The following is a 22,154-nucleotide window of genomic DNA, read 5'->3' on the forward strand; positions in this document are numbered from 1 at the left end:
CACTCTGCCCTTCTTAAGTGTCCTTTAAGAGATATCCATAAGTGTAGCACAGTGTCCTGCAGAACAGTGTTGAGGACCCAAGTATGCACATTCTCACAGGGAAGTGTAAATTCAGTCCCTCCTTATGTGTATTAATGTAGTTTATTTATTTATATTGCTTATACCAGGCCTTTTTTGTTGGTGTTGAGCAAATGTGTGCATTAGTTTCACATTGAAGACTTTATATATGGGAATACTTTGGAATTGTGTTTTTTAACAGTCTACTGCAGTTTTCTGTTCAAGTATCACATAGGCCTAGTATGTACTACACTTATAGGAAGTCATGTCAATTTAATTCAATTGTATCTATATAACTAAGTAACATGAGTCAGTTTTGCCTCAAAGGGGTTTATAATCTGTACAGTACACAATACCCTGTGTCCTTCAACCCTTTGACCATGTCCAGTGTACTTCTAATAGGACTCCAATTGGATGCATCTACATAAGAAATAGATTTCATTGACAGGCTTAACACAGAAAAAAACAGGGAAAACAGTAACCAAAAGAATGGCATTAAAGAAGACTGGAGGAAAAAAGAACACTAGACAAGAAATTAATAATCAATAAATGGATCTATTGCCAGTAGAAAATGTTACCAAGTTTTGTAATTGCTTATTGTCAATCTCTAACCAAGCAAATAAACTAGACACTCTCATATTAGCTTTAAGAATTTGGGAATTTGACGCTTTACTTTATCTTTGTGTCATAATAAAAGGAATACTATCCTCATTAGTCTTTTTCTGACATTTCTTCATTGAACAATCGAGTATAAAATATGGGCAGACAGACCACCGAATAAAATAAGATGCAGCCCTTTAAGCAACAAACCGATGAATATGGATTTAGTGCTATAGAAATGTACATTTTTCCTAAAGTTCAAAGGCAACTGTTATGTCTGCATTTACATTAAAGGATAATTAAAACGGCAGGGTGTGAGAGAATATGTATGAGAAGAATACAAGTCTCATATGGAAACAGGTTCATATGAAAAGCTCAATATTTACCATTGTTAAAAAAAATTGATATTTTTCAGATTACAAAAATCAGGCTAAGACAAAAATGCACCTGTTTAAAAAATGCAAGCTTCATTTCCATTCAGCGGCCTCACTGATTCAGTCTGAGGCTCACTCATGCCAAAGGCCATTTGTTTGGGGCCCTGCGCCGACTATCATCCCTTCTCACTTCTTCCCCTCTGCTTTATCTCTCCTCCAGATGTGATGCATCATTTCCCCTCTGCCCCAACACTGACACTAAGGCTCATCCAAATAAAAATGCTCACATGGTGTATGTACACAGTCGACGGCGCAGGCCATCCTTGTTTGCAGAGTGGGTGCTACTGACCTCAACCCCTTCACTACCCAACACACACACACACACAAACAGGTTTTCAACAGCGAGAACTTAACGTGCGAGAAAGGTATTAGAGAGAGGGACCGAGGGGAAAACAGCAGTTCTTACATCAGCGAGACTCAAGGATTAACCTTAATCGCAGAACACTTCAACACTGCCCAGCTAATTCAACAAATAGCCTCTTCCAGAGCAGACAGACATGCACACACAGGCAGGCACGCACACACACGCATACATCTAGCTCAAATCAGACGCGAGTTCCTCTGTGCTTGGTCTCATTAGTGAGATCACCTGAACTGTCTAAAAATACCAAGCTCGCTTGCTCTGACAGCTGCCTCTGCCCTCCATCATCAGCTTACCAAGCAACAGGTAGCCATGCTACCTTTAGCACGGGACTGAGAAAGGGCATGGAAATGGAAGCAAATCTTAGCTTGAAAAATTGGGAATTATTTCAAAAACAGATTATCAACTCATGACAGAAGAGCAGGGCTACTGTACAGTGTAAGAACTCTGGCACGGCACGGTCCATGTCACCACAGTTCAGTTCCTGGGCCTTTTGACCACCTTTAAAAAGTAGATAAAATCAGTCAATAGCTAATCTAAAAATGTCCCAATTCATACCTGGTCTTCACATGTGCCTTTGATGAGTCCATCACAAGTCAACAGGTCTAAGACAGGTGTGAGTGCACCATCTGACACTCTGATCACATTCAGAGGGCACCGACTACAGCAAAAGCCCTTCAGTGTGCAGTGGCAGATATACATATTCAACACGTTTGTTTATTTTTCTTTAAAAACAGAACCCCAATGGAGCAATCGGTGTGAAAACTTTGACCAGACATTGGTGTACCAGGACATTTATGAGATCATCTGTGGTCTGTGGTCATCCACCGGGATGATGAGATGTGAGTGGACCCTCCAGCAGGGTAACAAACCAAAACGCTTACATGCAATGGAGACTGTCATTTGGTTTCAGCGGAAGAAAATAAAGTCGGTAGAATGACCAGGTTGATCATGGAAATAACAGATGATCAACATTGACAACATGGTCACTGAATTTTCAAGATTTAAAGGTGGTCTGTTAAGAAGAAGTAGTCTTGAGACTGTCATTACAAAGACAAGAGTTTATGCAGCTGTGATGTTATAACTTCTTTTCCTGCATGGATTTCACCGAGTTGAAAGTTTCAAGTCGGGTTCTGCTTTGGAACATTGTTTCTTTAAAAAAAAAAAAAAGCTGATTGGCGTGAATACCGATTTCCTCCATTGTATAATACGTGCATCAAATATGGTCCAATGAGGTGCAAGCACTAATCACTGTAGCATGCTTTTGTTTGCAAAAGCCACCAGGAGAAATGTGCCACTCTAATTACACTCTAATTACACTTGCTGGGCCATCATCTGTCAGTTCATCAATGCACCGTCTATTGCACGTAATTTGTTGAAAATTTTAACTTCAGTGCCTCCTTTGTGTGTGCACAGTACCTCTTTAGGCTATTATTTCAGTAAAATATTTCTGCTCTCCTGAGACTTTAACACATTCCGAGGTGTCTCTTGAAACAATTTTCCTGCAAAAGGTGTCTCCTCAATTACATTTCAGGTTCCCGCTCGGTGCCCTGTTCCATACTGTAGTCAGACAGACGAGGGCTGATGCGAGGGAACATCAGAGAAAGAACATTATTTTAAACTCAATTTATGGGAAAAATATCTTTTTGAAGAGTCATGTGAGACAGGGGATGAATTGGGTGTGTTGCATTATACATACTCTGACCTTTACTGGTGGAAGAGAGCCAGCACCAAGCAGGCCAGGGTGTGTGTGTGTGTATGTGTGTGTGAGGCAGAGAGAGTGTGTGTGCTTGTACTGTGCGATGTGAGAGTACAACATCAGGATTAGCAAACAATGTTAACTATTCTGCCAATCTTGCTGCCCTTATGCTGCTCTGCTCTCACACAGTGATTACCAAGTGTGAGTGCTCACAACAGACCAACCCTATGAGATGTAAAACTCACTGGGGTCCGTCCATTTGTTCTGAATCAAGGCTTTCATTAAGTGAGTTTCAGATATACAAGCAGCGCAGCAGGATTCATAACGGCTTTAGCAATAAGAAAACACAGCCGCTCGAGATTTGAAGCCTGTTTATTTCAGACAATATGCATGAAGCAACGCATGAAGTGCTCGAAATAAAGCAGAAAGCTGAAGCCCCAGTTGCTACAAAGTAAAAAACAAACCCAAGAGCAAAACTAACCTCCAAGAAATACTGCCTAAAACATGTCACTATGACTAATATTAAGTCCAAGGAGCGAAAGATAAATTCTCATTATGTATCTAACAGATATTCAAGCCTTAATGATCCAGTTTTTATGACTTAATCAAAAATACAACAATGCTCATATTACCTTGGTATTGCAGGACACATCAGACTAATAAATCAGAATATTTAATTAAAAGATGATTACGCAGCAAACAAAGACTCATCTAAAGCCTTTATGGCCATGCACACTGAGTGGCAAGATTATTTACCCAATTATGTTTATTACACACCTTACAACTAATTTGTTAGCTTTGGAGCACTAATTTTCCCGTTATTGCTGTTGTATCCTATTTGTACTTGGGTGTTAGAGGTCGTATACAAAGAAAATGACTGACTGAACACCCTTTAAATTAAACAGTTAAGAGGATTTGCGTAACGTCTCTAACTTCATCATCAAAAGGACTTGTTTGCAAAAGTTAAACAAATGAAACGGCGGATGTCTTGTCCTGGAACAGCTCTGACTGTTTACAAAAGCTACTCAGCTGAATTTGCTAAACAAGACAGCAGCCCTAGTTAGGAAAACACTGCGACTCCTATGCTACGGTGCAAATAGGTTAAACTTATGAAAACCTTGAGACCTACAGTATACAAAGAAAATTGGTCCAAAAAAAAAAAAGTTGAAGGTGGTCACCCTTAGTATAGTAACCATAGATAGTTCATGTGGCAAAGACACTCTGGGTTTAAATGTTGAAATGGGCACAAAGGGTGCAACAATAGAGAATATGAAGGCTCAAAACCTGCTGATTAGGATCCACCACGGTCAAGGTTTTCAGCAGGGTTCTAGAAGACTTAAGACACTGCTGTGACTTAATGGTAGGAGTGGTGGGGTTGTAAATCAGATGTTATTTGACTGAAACAGTATTATACTAAGTAACATTTGACTAAAACCTTAGGTAGATGACAAGTACAAACTGTGTGAATTCTTCCCTAATGAAGTAAAAGCCCAGTACAGGAAAGACTGCTGACATTTTCCTGACAGTACAGTATCATTGGTTACTATAGCCAACTAAACAACATACATCCACTGCAACATTCACTGTAAAATACTAGAGTTAGCTGTAGGGATGTAACAATTACCCGTATAACGATAAACCGCAGTAAAATTCCCAGCAGTTAAAATTACTGTTTAAATTCTAATTGTCATTAAAACCGTGTTTGATTACCATACTTTTAAAATTCACGGTGATACTGCTCATTTCCTGGAGAAGTGGTGGCACTCAAGTCGCACATGCACAGTTTGCAATGTTTGGCCTCTGAAAACAAGGCTGAAGGCAGCCACACAGACAGTGCTACAGAAATCTGGGGATAGCTTGTACCCAGTCCACACGGACTGGGTACGAGCACATGGACCCGGTCCGAGAGAGAGAGAGCTGTATGGGACGGGGGTGTGCTTGGACTGACCCGGTCCGAGCTCACCTCTGTCCCATATATCTCTCTCTCTCTCTCTCATTGTGACATTCAGAATGATTTGATATGGAAATTGGTCACACAAGCTCCACTATGACCTGTCCAACTACTTTTTTTCCCCACTCAAAAGAACACTCAAGAATCGATAGGATAATTGATAAGGAATTGGATTGGTAAGCAGAATCGACTTTGGCATTGATATTGATAAAATCCTATCAATTCCCACCTCTGGTGCAGATATCTCTTATGGCCATAAGGTGCCATTTTTAATACACATTTGTATGTTTGATGTTTTCATGTTAATATTGTCATGCTTCTGCCAACAGAAAGCACACTGTTATTTTTTTATTTTTTTCAAACTACAACTTGGTTAAATTATTTCAGTGTGTGTATAAATACTTTTTGAACATTCTGAGCACATTTCAACAATGGGAGCTCATAGGTTGTGTGGACCTTCCTTTATTTTTTCATCAAATTTTTTTGGGGTCCTGCACACCTTTCATTTTCTGGATGTGCATGTTGATCACATCTCTTCACATTTCAACAATACCACGATAATAATGATAACCATGATAATTTTGGTCACAATAACCATAATAAGAAATTTTCATAGTTACATCTCTAGTTAGTTGTTATTTAGTCGACCTTACTTCATTTAAAATGAATACCTGATATTTGTAAAACATAACTGTCAATTCACAAATAATAGATGACCACAGCTTTCTGATGTTAAGGCCAATAGGGAATCTTTACTCCAGCAGCAGAGAACACACTGCATGCATTTTCAGTTTCTTTGGCTTTAGGCATTCAGCAAAAACACTTCGGCTCTGCACATTAGTCTTACAATGGGAGAAAAAAACCTGACATTTGAGTTTCAAGTGTTCCACCTTGTACAATTTGATATCATTTTTCATAATTATAGCACACTGGATGAAACCTTGTCATTTTTTATATCAGTTAATGTAAAACATGCAGGAAAGCCCAAATTTTGGGCACAGGCACACACAAGTTTGCTGTCTGAGGATCACAATGCAAAAAAAGATTAAAGAGAACAGACATAAAACAAAGTCAGATAATATACTTGTAAATGTAAAACATTTTCCTTGTGCATTCACAGTTCAGTTCTTACAATTCAGCGACAGCTCCACTGGCTAAACAAGAAAAAAACTGCCTCCACAATGCACTGCATGTTCCAATTCTCTTTGTCAAGTGTGACTAAACTAAATGGTATGTAGCATTGTTCTGTATTGTACTGTTTGGTATGCATTAGATTACATAGAATTAATATAACTCCACCCACTCCCCTGAATCCCATAAACTGAACACTCATCATCAAAACCAACCCATGTTTTACCAGCTCTTTCAAAGGCTGGAAAATGTTTTTAAAAAGACGTTTGTTTTTTTTCTGTTTGTGTGAATGAGGCTTTAAACTAGGCACTTACATGAGTTTTTGCTTTAGAATTACATTATTTCAGCATATGTTTTTATTGTGCACCAGCTCCTGCTGCTGAGAATCAGATTCTTTTCATGTGATGATGGCGTTGATATGACAGACGCATGAAGGACACAGCGGATGTAAGTATAGATGTGTGAAGGCTTAGAGGCGTGTGCAGCGTGGTGACATACACATCCTGGCTTCCAGGAGAAACACTGCATTATGGGAAAAGAGTGTTGAGGATCTGCCATTTATTGTTCCGTTTTAACATTGCACTCTCCATTTCCTCTCTCTATTCTCATCACCTATTTTATTCCTCCTTTAATCAATTTCATTTCTCCCCGTCGACAAGCAAATGCAGCAGTTCTGGTCAGGTTCCCATGGCAACCACAGTTGCTAGGCAACACACAACTCTCCATCATCCATTCCAGAAGTCTGACAGATGGAGAGGGAGAATGCAAAGGCAAGAGTGAGAGAAAGACGAGAGCAAGGGGGGACATTCAGAAAGAATAAAGAAGAAATGGCTGAAGAATGAAAGGAGAGGACGAGCTGTGCGCCACAGAGGTGGGGATGATGCAATCTGAATAAAACACCATGGGACCAATAATATTTTCAATGGTCTGCTCTTCCAATGGATTTCTTCTCCATTAGTCCACACTTTCATGACCCACCGTGGTCATATGCGGATGCTTCATTTATCAACACTGTGTTAATAACCCCACACTACTACTGAATTAAAGCCTCACTTTATGCCACTCACCAAGATCTACACTTGTCATGAAAATCAAATAAACTATGATTCAGCCTATATCAGATACTTTTGGAGGTGTGGTCTGAATTTGTTCATGCCTAGAAGTGAGATAATCATTTTTTCTAATGACATGAAAACTGTGAATCTTGAAAACACAGACTCAATACTGTTTAAGCTTTAACACCCCTTTGAATATTTAACAGTGTTTACTGTGTGCAAAGTAACTAACATATTCCTCCATCTTAATACAGTAAGGAAACAAACCCTTTTTTTTACTAAATGGAAGCAGAGGGGACTCTTCTCCTTTTTTCGCAAGCTTTTATGTATCAATTAAGTATTTTATGAAGAAAAAATAAACATATTTGAATGTGTACACTCACCTAGGTGCCATTCATCCACAAAACTATCATCACAAACATTTATAAATGTTGATGAGATGTATTATTATCATCCTAAGTTTTCTTGTTTAAAGAGCAGGCACAAATAGCAGTGACTAACTCCACCCAAGTCTCCACCCTTACTGTTGGTCAACACAGTAGCTCAGAGGCATACCTATGTGATCCACTGGCTTAGCGAGGCTTCCACACTTAGCTCAGAAGCAATGGATAGTGACAGAACAGAAAGTGTAAATGAGTTTGTCATTTGGGAGTGGGCTACATCAACATGTGATAATGTGGAAACGAATGCTTATTTTCTTGCCAGTCATAGTTGGACCCTATTTATGGCCCAATGTGTACAGGTATTTAAGCCTCTTTTTTAACAGAACACATAACAAAACAGAAATGCAGTGCACGATAAACAATGGAGGGAAATTTTAAATGGTTTACACACTGTTAATAAAAACTCTAAAATGCAATGCAGTCAGTGTTGTGAAAAAGTATAGTGTGTGTGTGTGTATATATATATATATATATATATATTTATTTATTTATTTATTTTATTTTATTTTTTTAACAAGTGGTCAAGGTGAAGTAGTGGCCAGTGCGCCTGCTATATTTAGAGTGTACAGAATGTCCATTACATAATGGTCATCACGTCTGACCCTGATTTTTGTCTAGCCCATGGACTTAACAAGGAAGAATTCTTTTCAAACCAGGTCTCACAAATGACTGGTTATCTATCAGATATAAAGACATGTGGAACTCCTTGACAATATTTCTTCTATAAAAAGGCCACAGACTGCCACCCCTTCAGAACTCATATAGGAGGCAGGGATCACTGAGTACCCAACACCATGAAGGGTGCTTCCCAGATATTTTTAAATCCAATAACCCACCGTAGAGCACCGTTTCAGAGGTTTGTGTTTAATATGATGTGCAAACGTGTCTTATTTAATCCATTCTGTACTCACTTAACATAAATTATTGCTGCAAAGTGCTATTTAAACTTAAAACTGATGCGTACAATACACAAATCCAATAGCACGGCACTATCTTCTTTCTAACTTTGGTTGTCATGACAGTCAACAGGGCTTGTTGAGCTCAAGGACAATTCATGCTAAGAGTGCTAAAATCAGAGGCAAACTCACATCTGAGCAAGTATTGCTTAATGTCAATTCAGGAGCTAAAGGCCTCAAAGGCATCTGTACTGCATTGTATTTAATGCACAACAAGACGTATGGTGTATCCATTATGAAAAACAGTCAATAAATGTATACACCCACCATATTTACATCCCCACCCCCCACACACACCAACCTTTTCCCTCGGAGTGATTTTTCCTGATTGTGATCACTGTGTCCTCCTTTGTTTGGTTGGAATAAATTGCAAAAATTAGTAAATTAATACAAATTAAGATGTTTAATAGGAAGAATCCTGAAATTCAGTTCTAGATGACAAAAGTAGATAAGCCAAATATGACAGGCGGTTTGTGTTCTCAATTCTGTCTGAGTCAAAACCATGGCTGCGTCGTTTCAAGCGAGTTAAAGGGCACGGCAATAATAGGCAGCTGATTATTTAAGCATGAATGACTCTGTGTGTCTTGCTGTGAAAGGACAGATCTTTGCTTTGGTAATGTCAAACAAATAAAAGAGATTAAATACTTTAAAAGAAGGCTTCAAACCAGCAACTGTAAAAATTGCTGATGAGAATGGAAGTAGGATTGCCAATTTTTTTGCGATTAAAAAAAAAAAACAGTGATTTTTGGGTTGCTATAAGTTGGTGAAGCGCAATATTTAGGTTTTTATTGCAGAAACCACCATACAGCCACTTCTGTCATTACATGATGCAAAAGAGTGTTAGACAGCTATCTCTTGTTGCTGAAACATGCAAAGCCACACATTTGCCATTCAAATTTCTACCACACAAAGACTGCTATGCACTCACTCTCTCAACTATTTTCCTAAGCTGTTCTGGTGCTGCCTAATGCTTCATTGCCTGGACTCGTCAGTTCTCTGTAATCTCTGTTGTTCTGTAAATGGCCCGAGCAAGTAAAGCATCAAGTAGCAGTAATGCAGTGGAGAAATGAGATGTTTTCAGCTGATGTGTATCTTCCTGAATCACAAATGAATGTACAACAAATGAATAAAAACACACACACACACACTGATGACAGAGAAAAGCTTGGTTTCAAATGTCTTAATTAGTTTTTTCCCCCATCAGTTCAACTGTGAAAACACATAGCTGCTGGTTCTACTGTAGGGAACCAGAAATCTATTCTGTATAGCAATACTAAGGAAATAAGTTTGGCAAAATACTACTCTGTCACATTCTAATAGGTATGTGCGGAAAGAAAACTTAAAGCACAAGCACTAGAGGGGACACACTGCTGGTCAGGCTGTAGTTAGTTTGCTAATCACCATAATCAGTCGGCACTTCTGTATAATCAAATAACCAATCCAACAGACATTCTAAAATGACACTTGAGGTAATTCCTTGTATCTTATACACTGAACAACAAAAGAAATATATGAATAAGAATGAAAATATAATATATACTATAATTTTACTTCAAACTATCATCACTTCTGATAACAAAAGAATGAAAACACAGTCATGATTTAAGTGCAACAGCTCTCTGTGACGAAGAGGTCAGCATTAATAAAAGTCAAACAAAGTATTACATCACAGGAATAAAGCTGTGGATGACAGCTTGTTGGTTACCTGGAATGTAATGTCCCAGAGGTACAGGCAAACAGACTGGCATTGTAAGAAAGTGTTTTCTGGGAGACAAACTAATGAGACCCTTAGAACTGAGCTAATGACCAGCAGCAACCAGGGGATATGGGTCTGGCTCAAAGGAAGACAGGGAGACAGAAAGTCAGAAAAGCAGGGCGGTTATGTGGAGGAAGTACAACAGAGGCGGCTAAACTCACCACTCTACATTTATGCTTTCTTGAAAACAGCAAAAGAAAAAAAGCGATTTCAACTTTGATTTCTGACACCATTTGGTGTGGGTAATTAGGTACATGTTTGTCTTGGATAGGCACAGAAATTTCCTGGAGTCTCTACTGATTTTAAGCTACCTCACAGCCATGAAAAGATTTCAAGAAGTGGATCAAACAAGTGAGTCACAGTGTGTTAAATCAGTCCACTTTAAAGGTGCTGGTAGGCAGGCAAGGCCAGGCTAATTTTCTTTGTTTTTTGTATGGCTAAGCTAGGCTAACAGGCTAGCTATGTTTTCATGTATGTTAAGAAATCTAACACCATAAAGCTAAAAAAGGCACATTTGACTCTTTTTGCACAATTTATAGGTAATTTAAATTAAATAATTTAAGAAGTAAAAATCTACCTCTCTAAAAACATCCATTAAATCAATCACAATTTGGTACTGTGCTCTGTTTGACAGCCTCAATTATTAACAACAGTCATTTTGAAAATACCAGAATATGGAGATGTCAATCATCCCAAAACATGGAAAATGTTAAAATATAATTAGCTGGGTGAATGCATGGCTTTCACACTGCTGTCTAACAAGCATGTGAGCACACAGAGAGGAAAGGAGGAAGTATGATTTTCAACATAAAGAGGGAAACAGAAACAGCAACAAGTGTGACAGTGCAACACAGAGGAGGAGATGAAGACAAAGAGAAAGAGGCTGGGAGAATTAACGCAGTGTATTCTCACAGGGGGCTGAGACCTAGAACAGTAAGTAAACCTCGCAGAAGCCTGCAGGGCGGCTGTGGTCCCCTGGTATGCCACAACTACTGGCATGCTGCCTGCCTGCTCAGAATGGAAACACTCTGAGGAGCTGGTGCAGAGGCATTGCTATTGACTGGAGGGCAGGATGGAGCAGAAATGACAATCCTAAATACAGATCACAAACAGCAGCAAAAAGTAAAACTATCTGTTTTCCTACAAGAGACTAAAGTGCCAACCACAAAATCTATTCGCAACTCTAGGCCTACAAGAAGTTTGTAGTAAAACACAACTAAAAGCTGTCTTAGTTGGATTAATTCTATGTTTAACAAACCTAAAATGTCTGTTACTGATTTAGAAGTGATACAAAGTAAAAAGTGTGATTGTGTAAAATACAGTGAACCAGGCTTTGGAATTTGATTTGGCTACGTTTGTGTGAACAGTGAGACATCGGTGATAGCATTTTGGGACAGTCAAAAATAGCCTCAAGTGCTGAGGCAAGGCTATTTAATGAGTTAGTCTAACACAATACTCTGACCTCGCTGCAGCTTAAAAGCTTTTGGACACCTGGCGTAAATGTTCATTCACTGGACATAATGATTCATACCCAATGACTGTTGTGCTCAGCAGATCAGTTGCAAAAATCTGCCAATGAGGATATTCTAAACAAAAGCACTGAATTAATCTAATTAATTAACATACTCCAGTTTTGGCATTTGATGTCAGATTGCTGCCAAATGGACTGATTTATACTATACAAAGAATAATGTACAGCACATCAGTCAGTATTGTGAAATAAACCCAAACAGGCTTGGGGCCTGCTCTTCTTACATAGCTATTTACAGAATAATTCAGTAATTTGACCAAAAAAAAAACCCTAATGATTTTAAAATGATATCATTGCTTTCACAAAAAAAAAAAAACAGTCCTCTAGATTCTGTAGGTGGAACCGTTTATAGCGCAGCAATAATATTGCACATGCCAATGATCAGCCTAACTTTTAGAGTACATTGTGAACACAGCACAGCATTTCTGACAACACTGGTGATTTTATTTTGAAAGGGAACCCGTCTACCAAAGAAGGGAACAGCTGCTGAAGGGCCAACAACTTGTCAGCTTTGTAAAGTGAACCATGTTTATAAGACCCATTCAGTTGGTGAGATGGATATAAAAAAAAAAAAAGAAAACCTTGCCACTTGTTGACAGCTCTACTTGTATTAAAGTGTTTATTTCAACTTTGACACAGTGCCACTGACTGTTGGCCACTGAGGGGTGCAAATCCTTAGCAGTAAACAACTATCAGCCTTGAATAGTACTACTTATATGAAAGAGTCTGCAACATTTTAGTTGTTGTGGTGGAACTTACCAATCTTCTGGTTGAAAATTTTATCAAATGTCAGTTCATCTCTTTCCTCGAGGTACTTCTGCATCACACTGCGAATACTGTGAACACAAGGGTGGGGGAGGGGACAAGGAGAAGATATGTAGATTAATATGCACCATCATTAGTAGCTCAGTTAGCAGATGCAACAATAGCAGGGTTCAAAAGATGTTCAGTCCTGTCCTCCTCCACCTCCATCTGTGATCCTGGCCTAGGTTTGAGACTCTCCCTGCCACCTGCCCCTTGAGAAAGTCAAACTGCAAGGAGGGAAGGGGGACACATGGGAGTCTGAGGGGAACCTGGAGAGATACAAGCTACCCTGGGAATGGGTGTTAATGAGAAAGAGAGTGGGGAGAATGAATCAATTAGCACCCCCTCCATGGGCCCATTAACACTATACCAGCACCCTGGTGCAGTGGGAACTACCACAAGAGGAAACTGACCAGGCTACATCTACAAACACCTCCACAGACATCAATGAGCGAGTGTCATGAGAAACCTTGGCTCCTTACAACTGGATATTAATTTCCCCGTTATTCACGTAAAAATGAATGTATCTGCTCCTTTTCCTAGCTTGCTCATGGGACAAGTTGCTGTCAGTTTTTGTACTAGCAGAACAAAAACAATAATCACAAATAATCTTTTGCTTCCAAGATCAAGTCCAATGTGTCACTGCTGCAGGAAAAATGCTAAGAATAAAAGCATAATTTACCTTCTTCCCCTTTGAGAACCAATCACGTGTTCCTATTATATGTCATAATTCACTGATACAGTACTCAATATAAACTGGAACCTGCTCTTCGGATTGGTCCAGGCCAAAGAAAAGAAACTAGTAGAGGTTGCTAGCCAAAAGTAGAGCCCAGCAGACACTATGGTTATGTAAATCAACATCATGGTTATGTAAATGTAACCTAGGCCAGTGCAGGCCAGTGGAGTGGGACAGCAACAATGAACAGCAAATAAAACACAACTGCAGGCACTGCCACAGAACAAGAACCTAGGAAGTAAACACTTCCTCTTTTATAGAGGGCCTGCTTGTGTCCACGCTGAATCATTACCAGCTGACAAAGGATTATTTGTGTAAAACCTCACCAATGGGCACTGCACTTAAACAACTGATACTATTTACCATAAACAGCATGCCTTATATAGCATGCCTGACAAACTTTTTCAATTTATGAGGATGGGTGAGTTCAGATAGCTTTGGTTGGCAATGCTGCTGGTGAACACAGGTGCATTTAAAATTAGACTCATGCACCACTGGTGTGTGTGTTTTTTTCATGAGGCTGATTCAGTTACATGACACAAAGAAACATATCTCAGCTAAAGTGACAGCCACGCAGATAGTTTGCATGCTATCTGGACACCATTTGACAAATCTCTCAAATACAATACGTTCATTTCATTGCTTTCTACTAAAGACAACCAGTGTTACTATAAACTGCAAATTTATCTGTCAACATTAGCTCATGGGAGCAGATGACCAGAGCAGAACCAGAAAACTACGAGCCTTCCACTGATAGTGAGTGACAGAATGACTGCTGGCTAGAGGGGATAAATGAGGCAAAACTATCTGCAGGGCATTGGCAGTGCTGAATATTTGAGTAGTAGGCTGCCACTAGTGAATGAAAAGAACAAAAATACTGACAGTCATTAACAATGCATTTCAAGGAAGAATACTGCTCAGTATTCATTGAAGTCATGTCCGGACACTTCATAAATTGTGTGGGTTTGGGTTAGGGTTAGAGTTGCTATTTCTTCACATGCACAACATGTCAGGGTTAAAATAACACTGACATTATCCAAGAACCTTAGACAAAACCCAGTTAAGCACATACATGAATGAAGATGGGCTACTTTATGGGCTATACCCAGCAACTACATGGGTGTGCCATGACATATTTATAATGCAATATGAGAACAGTAGCGGAAAAAAAAAAATCAGGTCAGTGCATTATTGTCAATCACAATGTCTACTATTGACAAACTCTCTTCCGTTTCTTTCAGGAATGTCTTCCTCCATTTAATACATCAGATGGCACCCACATTTGTATCACTCAAACTCCTATCCAAACCTAATGTGTAAACACATTAAGTTCCTGTCCTGGGCTATATATGTGAAAGAGAAACTCAAGGTAAGACCGGGATCTTCCTCTCTAACCACTGCCTGGACACAATGTGTGAGAGGGGCTTCATGCCACGTGCACACAACTACAGATATTTTTAACGGGTATTTTCCTGCTGTATGTATTTATTTCTTTTCATATGATAACACATGCTTTGTTTTACAATATACCTCTGTCCACACAAGTACAAATCATAGTTCCTTAGACTTTAAAATATGGACACTGGGATATATATTGGATAAAACAGATGCTGAGGGTTTAGTATGTCATTAAAGGAGTGATTTTTAGCTTTTTACCTCTGCCAGGAGATATTGTGATCACTTTGCTTTGTGTGTGTGTTTGTTTGTTAGCAACTTTACAGGAAAACTACTACAACCATCTTTACCAAATTTTACCCACAGACAAATCCATTAAATTTTGGGCCAAATAGGCCAGAGTTCAAGGTCACAAAATCTCAAATTTTCCTATCTCTCATCATTGAGCAATTTTCAAAAATTCATTAAAAAAATTCAAAACAACTGCAATTAGCCTCCAATTTGATACACCTGCAGCTTATAACACTATCTTGTATCTGGCACAAAATTGTCCACATCCACTGTGGAATGTGGACTCAGTGGACATTTCAGTTTAACATTGAAAATCTCATTTACGACACATTGTTCATTATAACTCAACAAATATTGATCGGAATTTAATATAATTTGACATACACATGACTGGTACCAAGCTTCAATTTTGTACAAAATATCGTTCCGCTTCATCTCTCTTCCATTACGCTATGTTGACTTTTGTTTGTTTGTCTGTTAGCAAGATAACTCAAAAAGTTATGGACAGATTTTCATGAAATTTTCAGGAAATGTTGATACTGGCACAAGGAACAAATGATTAAATTTTGGTGGTGATCGGGGGGGGGGGGGGGGCAGCAGCAAACATGGACGCACACAAAGCAAAGCAATCAAAATACCTCCTGGCGGTGGTAATTATGCATTTTAAAACATTTCTAAGTGGTCTACATAAACTGTAAATGCTCTGCTTGGGTCTGAATTCTTCATTAATTCAACTCCACAGGTCCATCTTCAACCCCATTTCTGAGCAATGACACCAGAAAGGTCGTTTTGAGCGCTGGCCCTTTAAATGCAAATTAACCACTTCACGCCCTACCCCCTCCAGGTTGTTGGCTGTGCTGTGCTTCTCTGTCCTGTTTAGCCACTTGTGTTCGTTAATACAACCAACAACTGAACATTTTAGGTAATCAGCTCCAAGTTTGGACATATTTTCAGTATGGACCACAACCACTGCTGCTGAGAAACAATTATGGCGTACTCAGAGAAATGTTCATTGGAAGTCTTGACCTTATATGTGCAAAGGTTGTGACGTAAATAGTTACAGACATAACAAATTAAGCAGGAATTAAAACGGGTTATAGAAATCCACTCGATTTTTGCCAGAATGAATATAAAGATAGTTTTGCAGCACCTGGAGGGTTCAAATTCAAACTTTTTGAACTATTATGGTCCCCAAATACATAAATAAATGTACCAAAGACTAATAAAAGTGGGTTTAGCAAAATTTGACCCCTTTAAGTTGAACGGCAAACAATAAGCGACTGTTACTTTAAGTATTAGTTTGGGTTGTTGAAGTATATCCTTTATTTTATTTTTTATAGATTTTGCCACGACAGCAAATGGGTCCATCTCCCAATTGTGTCTATGCTGCCCTGAATGCTGTGCAGATAATACTAACTTACACATCTATATGACATGTGACAGCATTGCTCTCTAATGTATTTATTTTCATTTCCACACTGACACACATTAAGTGAAGTTTTTAAGTCTTCAAACTGGGAAGCATTTTTAAAAATCTGTTCCTGTGAGCTAAAATGCAACTTACTAGTAGACAAGAAGCTTAAATGTAGAGAAAAAAATCTGTTTGCAAAATACATTAGTGTGGATGGGGCATCAATCACATAGCGAAGCAGAAGACTCCATTACAGATCAGTAATATGAAAAGAAAAATTAGACCATTTATCATTGTTATGATTTTATGTCCAACTTGGTTTTCAAAGTGAATTTCAAACTTAATACAAATGATTCTTTCTACATTTACACATTGCAATTTCAGTTCAGGTCTGTTGTGCAACACCTTTAAAAAGTAATGTCACAGTCTGGGCCACAACTCCCACACTTTCAACTTTCTGAGCTATGATGGTGTGGGAGTGAACTGTCAGAAAGTTGTCCTTAAGTGTCTTTTCAACTGACGCGAAGCAAAGAATCAAGAGCCTTGTACTAACATTGTTGTGTCCCCCACGATTACACTACTGTCTGCTTTAAGCTTATTGTGCAGCTGGATGCACACAGCGCCCATAGAAAATACACGGCATCTTCCTTTTGGCGGCAGTTACGTCATTTTGCCTCCAACATCTGTCTCAGCGAGCACCAGCTGTTAGATGGGAACGTGCTTACCTTGCCAACACAATGCGGTCTATTAGAATAAAACCAAGAGCTACCACAGTGTTGTCCACTCTACCAGTAAACTAGTTTAGAGTCTGCTCCTCTTAAGTGTCTTTTTGGGATCTCCTGATGGTGCTATGATGATACAGCAGTATTCAAGCTGTGGGACACTCTTCACATGTGTTTTTAACCAAATTACACGCCTCACTCTGCATGTTTAACTGCAGGTCAGTGCACACCTAAAGAGGCGCTTATGTGTTTTTAAGTATATTAAAGCAACACTGGCTTTTACAATTTAAATAAAGCTAGCGTTGGTTATGAAAATGAAACAGGCAAGTGCAGACAAATTAAATAGGTTTCAAAACCCCCGTCTATGTATATACCCCCGTTCTGAGGTCTCAGCTGAAAAATTATCTGTGCAACAGTTAAGGTCACAGGACGTGTAGTGACAAAGAATATAATTTCTCCTTTACTGTCTTTTTTCTATTTGGGAACAATTACTAAAATCCAAAGTGACAGGGACAGTTAAATGTCAAATTTCCTTTGACGGTACAACTCTATACTCTCCACTGTGTAGAGACTTCTTCAAACCTCCGGAAGTATGCAGACATGTAAATATTTAACATATTAACAGGATATCACTGACATTTCTATAAGCTGCTTCTTTGGGCATGTACTTGAACAGTGTTGATAACATGACACACAGTGCCAACCCTCTCTTATGAATCAATTTCATTCTGGATCAACCTAAACTTAAATAATTATTTTACAGGTTTACCATTTTCATGTTTGGTCATCACATTATACAGAAATAAGCAGCAGAGACCATACTTGCTGACACAAGCAGGCATTAAACAGAAGATATGAATGTTTATTTCATGTTATTTCAGCCTGTAGAGATACAATTACTCTAGTAGGGAAACTAGTTTGACTCTGAAACCAGTTTTTCTGGCTACTGCTTGGCTTCTAAACGTATCCACGAATGTAGGATGTAGAGGTGTGAATGGAGCCTCTTACCAGACAGATTGAGCAACTTCCAGATAAGCAATGCTTTTTTTATGCTTTTCTTTATTTGCCCACTGAGCAGCATAGATGTTTCTGAATCACTTTCAATTCAAATATTAGTACCAAACATTGTAGATAATACATTCATTGTATCTTATTCTTATTTACGTCCTATTCTTTTAAGTGACAAAGCAAAAGCTTCAAGATACAATAGTTTTACACTGACTAGTAACAATGTTGCTACAGAAAGTAGCACCTTGTGTGATAACAACTTTAGAATCATCCACATTTCATCTCTAGCTGAATTGCCAGGCTATACAATAAATAATCACTAGTGGTCCTAATTTTGTGTCTCAGTAGTATCTATAGCATGTCCACCAAGCAACAATTGGCTGGGACATCTGGCTTGTGCATGCTGCCTTTGTTTAGCTTTGCTTTTAAAGTTAAAAAGCAAAATGTAATAAAGTGGAGCTGAAAAATCTGTGAAAACCACATTGTATGACCTCCAGTTTTAAATATTGTGATCACAGTTGTATCCAGGGAATGCGTAACACTGAAAAAACAACTGTGCAACCAATAATGCTAGAGGAATATACACAATAAAACATATATGATCACACATGTGCTCATTGGTATCAAGTATACTCAATTCAATGTACTTAATAAAATACTACTGTTAAAAACAATTTAACAAATGAAAAAGGAAGACTGCCATACAACACTTTGCCCCTCCAGCTCATTGATACCCTGAATAGTCAGGGATTAATTTTGAATCTTAAATTAAAGATCATTATAAACTAGATTAAACTAAATTACTATCCTTTTTGGGTAGTTCAGTCAAACCAAGACAAACATTATTCTAGACATGTCTTAACTTTTATTGTGATCACACTTTGTCTGCTGAATTAGGTGAATAGGCTTTAAAAAAAAAAAACAACGGCTGGACAAATTTTCTGAGTCAAAATTTTCAAAAATGTGTTTTAAAAAAATTACAAAAATTTTAGTTTAGCCACTACACTTAGCACTGCCCCTCTCCTAGTGGTAAGGAAAATGTGTGTCGAATTCGAAAAGAATAGGGTGAATAGTCTATGAGAAATTGGTTGGACAAAAATCTCAGACAGATGGACGGACAGACGGAATTCCCGGTATTACCATATACCCCTGCCCCATGGGCGAGCGGGGGAATAACTATTGTAGACTACATGTTGCTACTTGCTGCCTGTATCAGCCAGTGAGTTACAATGCCAGTCATCAGACCATCTCTCGCCCCAAAAAGACATGGCCTCTGACTAAATGCATGAATAATGTTTGCCAAGTAACCTGACAGAATTTTCCCATATGAGTTTCCTTGTTTGCAAAATTATTGAACGCAATTGACAAAAGATTTTAAAAGTTGTTTTATTTTGTCTTTGCATTTATGGGAACAGAGACAGTTTAAACCCTTTCCTCTGGTCAAACCCTGTGCTTGACACTGAGACTAACAGCTAAATCTCTGTTTTCACTTCAAGCCTTTAATACATTTGTGCACCTTTTTTCTTACATAGATATTTTATGGATTTCTGTATATTAACAGATGTCCATTTGCCCTCCCCCATGTCTCTCATCTCAACTGCCTTCAGTGCTGCTGTCAAAATCTCACCTCTCTGCCAGAGGACATAGCCTTGGCCCGTTGAGAATGTGGCAGCACCACGCTATCTCCAAAGTGCCACATTTAACTGCACCCCCCACAAGCACACAGGCTGAAAACTCCTCATATGCTGCATAAAATCATGCTGAAGTACATAGCAGCTTATATGCAACTGCACTTTCTTTATCAATTCTTCCAGTTTAAGGAATTAATGTATTCCACTTGTTCAGTCTTGTTTCCCTCTCAGTTCAGTATTATGTTGGTCACATTAGCTTCATATGTTTTACAGTCCACTTTGAATTCAATAAATTCGCTGATGCTATTAGAACCACTCAAGCACAATAACAATATGTGGGTTTTACAGGAAAAAGAATAATCTAACCATTTCATCTAATTCTGTTGGACACATTATGGCAATAATAACAACAGTAATAATACTAATACTACTACTACTACTACTACTACTACTAATAATAATAGTAATGACGTAACTGCCTTACATTAAGTAAATTTCAATATTACAAGGCGCACTTACTGACTGATTTACTCAGCAGCAGTGTATTAGTGCTTTCCATTAGAGGCTTGCATCGCTTCAGCTCTGCAAAATGGTAGTTAATAAATAATAAAGCTCATATCTAACATAAACTCACTTAATAAGCCATATTCAATGCATTAAGTTTTTTTTATGTTCAACACCTCTGCCTAGTTTAATTCACCTGCTGGCAATAGTTTATACAGGTAGCAATTTCACTTAACTCTAAATGGCTGGTTTCTCTTATGATCAAATATCACTGGATAATAATGTGATAATCAGTCAAATGCCATGGTGTGAAAATCCTTGACACATGGCTATCAAATCTCAGGATTAAAGTCCACTGTCAACACTTCACAACCTGGATTCCTGACTGAATGTCCCTGTAAGAACCATTAGTATGACGACAAACACACGGATCCAGATTAGTTATTTAATGGCTACTAACCCACAACCTAAATTTAGGTCTAAAGGGCAGTTTATAGATTGAGCACAAGTCTGAAATTTTGGTCCCACCTGACAACTGCAAGACATACCATCACAAGGGTTCTCTATTATGTTTCGTCAAGGACCTTCAACAGAATTACATAACAGAATAATGTGTAGACTTAATGACAGTGAACGAGTGGTTTCTAATTACTGAATTACATGCAGTAGTCTAATTATTATTAGATCTTGATATTCTTTTACTAGAGCTGCATTGTTGTCTAAAAAGTGTTAACACGTCATTGCAGGACCTGACTTCTCTACCATTTACACACACGCTGTAGTGTATTTTCAACAATTCCACACATGCTGCCATGCTATTGTAACTCACCAGTAAACAGAATATCTACCTAGGGTTGGACAATAAACACAGATAATGATCATAACATAATTTCATTATTGCTGTACACATTTTTTTCCTCATTGTGCTTTGTTTTAGATATTCTATCTCTGGATTTCTGAAACATTGTGTTGCATTAAAGCCTTCACCATGTTCTGACCATAAAGAACACTGCCATTATCTTACTCAGATCAGCTGCTAAAATGAAAAGAAATAATGATTTGACATTTAATACTAATTAACAATATTGCCTGAAATGAAAATGTATATCACGATAACATTTTTGGCCAAATGTAGCTGTATGCATGTCATCTGCCAAACCTCAAAAGCCTGAAAGGTTTAGATTAGAATTTAAGGTTTTATAAAGCTGCAGACTTCAGAGGACAATGTGTGTCTCTTCAGTAAGAACCGAATGGCCTTGGAAAGCCTATTTCAATGATGAACAAACTTGGCTGTGGTCTTTTTAACTAAGCGAGTGACATTCTGAAAAACAGAGAACAAGATCAGACTTTCTGAATGCGCCTTTCCATAAACTATCACATGACCATGAGAAAACCTGCAAAGATCAGCTTTGCTACTTCTCTATAATGTATTAGCTACCAAGCCTGTCATGTTCATTGATGTTGCTTTAGTTGTACATAATGAATCATATAACAAAGGGAATGAAATGATGCAAAATAAATGGTGAATTAACACCCATTTACTGAAAGCACTAGTAGCAACTCAATATATGACGTGCCTTCACCCCAAATAAATAGCTCATCTCCACCTGCAGCTTTCCTTTACCTAGATGCTGTTATTTTCCCATGATGACACAGATATGCCCATACTCATAAATCA

The 22,154-nt window shown here is 38.3% G+C and overlaps 1 protein-coding gene across 2 annotated transcripts in view; it reads right to left on the reverse strand.

Moving 5' to 3' along the window:
• The window catches only part of grk3 (G protein-coupled receptor kinase 3), a 54,905-nt gene that overhangs the window by 27,987 nt on the left and 4,764 nt on the right, over positions 1 to 22,154 (reverse strand). For both annotated transcript variants that reach the window (XM_030150826.1, XM_030150825.1), the window contains exon 2: positions 12,734 to 12,810. In XM_030150826.1, coding sequence (XP_030006686.1) covers positions 12,734 to 12,810 — 77 coding nt within the window. The remainder of the gene's footprint in view (positions 1 to 12,733; positions 12,811 to 22,154) is intronic.

This window comes from Sphaeramia orbicularis, chromosome 12 (assembly GCF_902148855.1).
Source record: "Sphaeramia orbicularis chromosome 12, fSphaOr1.1, whole genome shotgun sequence".
Taxonomy (NCBI): Eukaryota; Metazoa; Chordata; class Actinopteri; order Kurtiformes; family Apogonidae; genus Sphaeramia; species Sphaeramia orbicularis.